Raw genomic sequence first — 6,964 nt, 5'->3', positions numbered from 1 at the left:
GCCTACTATTTATTCTTTATTTATTGGGGTCTCTGGTTGAATATTAGGTGAATGAAGACTGGGATGAAGCAGTCTTCCAGCTATTCAAGGAGAAACCTTTGCAGGTGGTCTGCTGAGTGTTCCAATCTGGAGCCATTTAAAGTAATTTCAAAATGTCTCAAGATACATGGAATGTGGCATGTTCCCCTTCTGCGGAGCAGGCTGGCAGTCATCACTTTTGATCCTGCTAAAACAAAAAAGGCAATTCTAAGGGAGGTTGACTGTCCTGTGTTTGCACAAGCCAGTGTGTTTGGTTCACCAATTCAACCATTTGACTGAGAGAGAGCAGGCGCAGAGGTCACCAGCCGCCGCAAGGACATGTCTTCCAGGGTTTGGCCGCCAAGAATTAGATACAGAACCCATTTACGCAAAGTTACAAAATGTCTTCAGGTGTGTTTCATATCCATCTCAGTCAGCTTGCAGCTTTTCAGAAAAACTTGCTTTGTTGCATCAGACAGAGATCTTTCTCTCTTGGCCAGCATCTTTTGCTTCCAACCAGGCAGGTGCCTTGGGAGCTCACAAGCCAGGCAATGAGCTGCACTCAACATCTCCTGAATTACTTTGAATGCAGCAGGACTCCACAGCCTTGAATGCAGGAAGCTGCTTTCTCTGAAAGACCTGCTGGTCCATGAGTAAACGCAAGTAGCTCCGTCTAGTCCTTTGACAAAAGTTTTTGTCCAGTGTAAGCAGTTGTCTGTAGTTGGCATGTGCAGTGTGATGGGTGCTCTGGGGTTGCTTCAGCTGTGCTTTTGACAGCCAAACATGTTTGTGCCCAAGGATTTTGGGGGAGGTGCAGAGAGAGACTGGTGGCCACCCTGAAGCAGGAGGGAGGCAAGGAAGGGAGGTGTGGGAGGGCAGGTAGCTTTAGCTTAGAAAAGGATGTGTTTGATAAGCAAGGGCAGGTCCTTCGTAAATGGAGCCAAGGACCTTGGTAGTGTTTCTCAAGCAAATAAAATGGGAGAATCTGAGGGAGCAAAGGTGCACAGGGGCCACCTTGGGTGTCAAGTCTGAAGCTGTTGCTTTAACAGTCTCTTCTGGCATTAAGTGACATATAAATTCATATTAAAACAACCCCTTCCATCCTGCGATGCTACCTCAACTGGGGGGTGATGTTACCTGTGCTTCTACACTGTTTGTCAAAGCCATTTCCACTGCTGGGCTCCTTGGTGTAAAACGGATTTTGCTCCATTCAATAAAGACTCTCCTCTGCTTTTGTTGTGCTTAGCTGGAGAGGTTGGCAGAAATCGTCATGCACTGCCAAGCTGAAATCCTTGCTCAGACTGAAGTGGGAGGGTAACCTTTTTGCTCTGTGAATACTTTAGAAAGAAGTCACATGTGCCCGCCCCCCGCCTTGACTAATGAGAAGGGGCATCTCCCACCACACCCCATGCTATTTCCTTCACCAGCTTCTACTAGCCCTCCAGTAAGCAACCAACAGTCATGAACCTATGGATGGTACAACCCACCCCTTTCAATGTAAAGGGTCTTGGGCAATCCTGACCCCTGGTATCAAATCCTTCCTACACATGTAGATTTCACCCACCAGGCTGCCTCTGCAACTGCCTCAATCTGAAGGCTAAACAGCAGCCATAGCCATCTCCATAAAATGTGGTAGGATGTGTCAATGCAGTTGCAGAATGTCAGATACTGTCTGTCTATCATGTGCCCTGTTTGCCAAGGCTCTGGAAAACACACCTGTCTATCTATCTGTCCTCTTTCATAACTGACAAAATCTCCTTCCAAGTGCCCTCCCATTTCCTAAAAGATGGAAGCACATTTATAAAATAGGATTTTACTTGGTTGCAGGATTTTCTTCCACCTTGTTTTCTAAGCCACCCAAGAACAGTAAGTTTTGTCCGTGGGAATGTTTCTAAACCAGAAACATTCAGACCTTTATAAAATATTCAGCTTTGTAAAAGTGGTATTTTGATGTCCAGTCCTCAATTTATACTATATAAACACGTTCCTCAGTTTTCATGATTTACTTTTCAGATTCACGTGTGTTTCTAATCCAATACTTTTAGACAAGCTTAAGTAGGGAAAAGGGTATTGTCTTTATTTAAAAACAAAACAATCACAATTATTTTATTCACATACAAGTACAAGAGCATTTCCTGCTTGTTCCCACCCCAACCCCACCCAGCATGCATTATCAGGGGCGCCCAGACAAACACTGATTCACCACTTCCAACAGGTGGTTGTTTTCCAAGGCAGCCGCCACTCTCTCTTTGTCAGCCAGTTGCTTGTTTACTGTGAAAAAGAACCCCACAAGAGGAGTTAGTGAAGACATTCATCCATCCATCCTCCTCTGCTGTATAGCTCAAGGGCTAGGACCCCACCAAAAAAATTCCAAGTGGTATTTGTACTCTTCCCTTCCAGCTTTGCTTCAAAACAAATATAGAAGGGAATGTAAGTGACTTATTCTGAGGGGTATTTTGTGGTGAATTTCAAACGTACCTGCATGCTCTGAGGCATGTGTTCCAGGGGTTATGTGGACATCCACCTGGGAGGAAGAAAAGAAGCATCATTTGTGTCACCAAATAACATTCCCCCAGGTTGAACCAGCTGGAGGAATAATAAAATTATACCTTGCTAATCCAATTTTACCTTAATTTAATTTGGTTGCTCAGATACACACCATCACCAGTTCCCTCCCTTCCATTCTGTGTCTCATTGGTGAGGATGCGCTAACACTTTGGCAGTTTCTTTGTTTCTAATTCCAACCCAAGAATTCTTCTAGTGGGATAAATACTCTGGCTGGGCAGAATGCCTTGATCAAAAGCTTTGGAATGCCCCACCACCATTGGATATGAAGAAGCCACTAGGGAGCAGGAGTGGAAGGGCTGAAACAACTGAAAGAAGGCATCTGATCAATGGTGGGGCTGGGGGGCAGCCAGGGACCCCTTTCCTTATTGATTTGAAAAAACGGTACTTGGTTTACAGCATGTCAAATTCCAAAAAGCTGCATGGGATCCTGCAATTGGTAGCCTCAGGTGCTTTAATAGAAACAAAGGGGAGAAGGAAAGCCCACATATCCCTTTGATGCCTAGCCTGTCAAGTGCCAAGATGAGCAAGAGCTTCTGAAACTGGGAGTCACTGGAAGCAAGTAAGGAGGAAATTCATGCTGCTTTCCAGGGTGCTGTAGTTGCTGCCTCTTGGGAGCCAAGCAGTGGTCTCACAAACAGGAGCTACTCCCCAAGGGCGAGCTGTTTGTCTGGGGGCCCTTTCCTAGGGCAGATCAAGTCTTCTGGCACCACTGGCTGTTTGAATTTATATCCCCACCCCATCCCCTGCAACACCTTCACAACACTCTAGAATGTCAAGTCAAAGCAGCACTTTGGAGTTCCCCTTGAAGGTTGCTGACCCAGCTCATTGTTTTGTCTCCCACATTTGTCTTGGTTTTCAATGCTTTGAGGAGCTACAGGAACTTGCAGCTGCCACCGCACTTTCTATCCCCTGCAGAATTCTAATTTCTGCTCATGGCTGGTGAGCACTGCAGGTTTGCAATGGGGAATGCAGACACTGTAAAAGCAGAACTACCAGTACAATTCTACTTCCAGCTGATCACTCAAGAGCAATGCCTCAACAGCCCCAAAGGCCCCTCATGTCCACCCAATGCAACGAAAACAGAATTTCTCCATCGCCCTTTTGGCCATTTAAACCCACTCACCTTAAACCTTTCTGGGAGGGATCTGATCAGCTTCACTTTGACTGAAAGGCCAATTAATGTTGCCATGCTGCAGTGAGGAATGGTGGGGGTGAATTCCACTGAAACGGTGCTCTCAGCATCATTTACCTGTGAAAGACCCATCCCGACACAATCACTTTTTTTTTTTAGAGAGTCATAATTTAAACCACATAAAATGCTCTTCTAATTGGAAAAAGAGCTAATTGGCTTGTCTCATTGCATCTTACTAACTCTGCATTTGTACTTTGAGAATTAGACTCTCAGTCTGAAGATGATGCCCAGGAATTCACAAAGAAAACCAAGCAACCTATGGACAAATAGAAGAGAACACCTTCACCCCCAAATTGCTCCGCTTTATCACATACATAGCCCAACAAGAACCCATCCACAGCATACGAATCAATATGGCTAACTTGACCCAACAATCCCACCCGCTCACAAATGCAAACAAACCTCACTGCAGCCAACTACAGACAGCCAACACCCTGGCCCCACCCCCATCCCTCTCACCACCAAGGAAATGTAATAAGTGAATAGAAAGAGAACCTACCCAGTTGACACTGACACAAAACCCCACACTTACACTATATAAAAGAATATAGTGTCTGAGTCTGAGCCAAGGGCCACTGAGCTAACCAGGTGGTGGTGAGATGGGAGGGGGCATCACCGTAGGCCATGATGGTAGCAGCTTGGATAAGTCACACAGGTGCAGTTATATAAAAAGCCTCCTGGGCAGTGGGGAAGTGAAATGGGGAATTTAAGAATCAGGCCAGGCAAAACTGGAAAGACACCTGTTCTTCCTTGAAGCTGCATCTCTCCTAAAGGATCTGTTTGTACCTGGTTTTCATGAATTTAGTGACATGGGCTACAGCCTGTTCAGCCAGCCTCTGGCTCAAAAAGTGGCCATTTTTTCTCTACAGCTTGGAAAAGGCAGAGAAAGGCCAACAACACTCACCTTGACTCGAACTTGTTCTACGACGTTTAGTTCTTCTAATGTTAAGGGATGCTCTGGGTCGTTGATGGAACGAATGAGATGTAGAAAGTCAAGGAAAAACACTCCACTAGCAAAGCATGGCCAGGCACAAAGCAACAGGCCCTGTGGGGATGCAATTCTTCATTTAAGATGGGAGCTTCCCAAATGTTGCCCAACGAAGACAAACTGCTCAAGCCTTCCCAACAGCAACCAATGCAGAAAACAGGTTGGCCAATACCTCTTTAGAGAGGCCAACTGCACACTATCAGAAAACATCTTTTTAGTCCAGCGGTGGGGACTCTATGGCCCTCCTTATGCTCTTGGATTCCCCACTCCCATCAGCCTGTGTGATAGGCACTATAGTCCAATATCTGGAGGACCACAGATTCTCCATCTCTGCTTTATGCAATCCTCCCCTCTCTACTAAATGCCACTTTCTCTTTCTTCTGAGATGATAACACCCTGGTAGGAATTTTTGCATGAGAACCCTGAGTTACCTGCTGAATGCCAGCAAGGGACCACCAGCTTTCAAATACAACTTTAAAAACTTGAGATGCTTGAGGAAATCAATCTGTGCTATTTCTAATACAAACCTGATATAGACCTGCTCTGTGCCTAAAAAGTTTATTCTGTGAACTGCCCTGAGACCCCGGGTATAGGGCGGTACAGTGGTACCTCCAGTTATGAACTTAATCCATTCCAGAGGTCTGTTTGTAACCCGAAACCAATCTTAACACGAGGTACGCTTTCACTAATGGTGCCTCCCGCTGGTGCTGTGCTGCCGGCACGCAACTGTCACTTGCATCCCGGGCAAAGTTCGCAACCGTGAGCATCTACTTCCGGGTTAGCGGAGCTCATAACCCGAAGCATTCGTAAGGAGGGCGGTACGTAAAGTGAGGTTCCACTGTATATTAATTCAATAAATAGTAAATAATAAAAATAAAGGCCTGCTGAATTGGGCTAATGACCAATTTAGTCCATTCTCAATCATTTTGGTTACCTTTTTACAGACCATTTCCTGTACAATATCCTTTTGGAGGTGAGGCAACCAGAATGTCACAGAGTGTTCAAAGAGCAGTTGCATGGTACGATACCGGCAATTTTGTTTTCAATTCCTTTCCAAACGATCACACACACTTCATTTTAACAATCTGAAAAAATTAATGTTACCGGCAAACCTTGCCTCCTTGCTGCTAATCCCTAATTCTAAATCATTTATAAACAATTTAAAAGAGCACAATCCCGACACTGATCCTTGGAGGGCTCAATTTTCAACATCTCCCCATTTGGAAAGCTGTCCGTTTATTCCTACTCTTTCATTCCTGCAGCTTAAACAAGAGGACCTCTCCTACCATTCCTCGACTGCTAAGCTTATGCAGGAGTCATTGGTGAGGGGTTTCATCAAAAGCTTTTTTTAAAGTCCAAGTGCTCCATGTCAGCCAGATCACCTCTATCTACATGCTTGTTGACACCCTCAAAGAAATCTAAATAGGTTCATGAGGTAGAACTTGCCTCCTCCTGACAGATTGTAACTTACTCGGCTCGAAAAACGCATCGAAGTGCGTTAAGAAACGACTACTGTACAGTATATCGATGTGACTATTCAACCGACCTGCTTATTGAGTGAAAGCGTGTGAAAGTGACACGATCCGCGCACCCCGGACACAAACCCACCGCGCCTGCTCCACCCAGAGCCCCAGCCCGGGCTCCCAGGGCTCAGCCCCTCTTGCCCGGCTCCGCACCCGCCTTCCCGACCCCAACCCAGGCGCCGCTGCAAGCGGGAGGCGCCACTTCCACGAGCCACTGGAGAAGCCCTAAGAACCACGAGAAGCGCCGGGCCCGCCCCCTCCGCCCCAGGGAGACTTTCCCCCTTGGCAGGCGAACCCCGGCTGGGCTCAGCTGAGGATATCGAAGATCTCCCGGTCGTCGATGGCGTCGGGCAGCTCGTCGTCCTCCTCGCGCGCCGTGACGGGCCGCTCGCCCTGGCGCCGGTAGATGAGCGGGTTCGCGTTTTCCAGGGCGCCGCCCGCCGGCGAGGCAGACGGATCTTGGCCCACCATGGCGACGGCGGCGGCACTCAGCCCACTAGACCGAGCGCCGTTGCCAAGCGCTTCCCTGCACCGGAAGGACGCTGAGCGGAGATGGCTTCGGCGTGACGCGCTTCCGGTATTTGGGTAACGCGCTCAGCCTTACTGCAGTGGAGCTAAGAATGTAGAAGAGCCCATCTCGCTGCCTATAGCGGGAGCTTCCGGGTTCGCTTTGTT

At 47.3% G+C, this 6,964-nt stretch overlaps 1 protein-coding gene across 2 annotated transcripts; it reads right to left on the bottom strand.

Annotated features, from left to right (window-relative positions):
• Positions 1–2,074: 2,074 nt before the first annotated feature.
• On the bottom strand, positions 2,075–6,868 carry LOC309347503 (cytosolic iron-sulfur assembly component 2B-like). Of its 2 annotated transcripts, none has more exons than XM_081872151.1 (5): positions 6,610–6,868; positions 4,683–4,762; positions 3,710–3,835; positions 2,497–2,542; positions 2,075–2,289 (listed from the first exon to the last, which is right to left on the bottom strand). In XM_081872151.1, exons 1-5 carry the CDS (start codon positions 6,758–6,760, stop codon positions 2,192–2,194), a joined length of 501 nt encoding a protein of 166 aa, XP_081728277.1. In that variant the 5' UTR covers positions 6,761–6,868; the 3' UTR covers positions 2,075–2,191. The 2 variants fall into 2 exon arrangements, with proteins under 2 accessions (XP_081728277.1, XP_081728278.1); XM_081872152.1 differs by lacking the exon at positions 6,610–6,868 and adding an exon at positions 6,238–6,270 and having other exon boundaries at positions 4,683–4,823.
• Positions 6,869–6,964: the final 96 nt, after the last annotated feature.

Source organism: Podarcis erhardii (assembly GCF_964252035.2).
Source record: "Podarcis erhardii genome assembly, chromosome: 7".
NCBI lineage: Eukaryota > Metazoa > Chordata > Lepidosauria > Squamata > Lacertidae > Podarcis > Podarcis erhardii.
Note: the sequence above shows the minus strand (reverse complement) of the source record. Positions and strands in the feature narration are given on the sequence as shown.

Bases quoted from the DNA above. Each gene is read 5' to 3' on its own strand.
- LOC309347503 (XM_081872151.1), bottom strand. From the start codon at position 6,760: ATGGTGGGCCAAGATCCGTCTGCCTCGCCGGCGGGCGGCGCCCTGGAA. The intron at 4,763-6,609 runs ATATCCTCAGCT...TTGACTTTCTAC, and splicing joins CGACGACCGGGAGATCTTCG to ATCTCATTCGTTCCATCAAC. The intron at 2,290-2,496 runs GTACGTTTGAAA...TCTTTTTCACAG, and splicing joins ACATGCCTCAGAGCATGCAG to TAAACAAGCAACTGGCTGAC.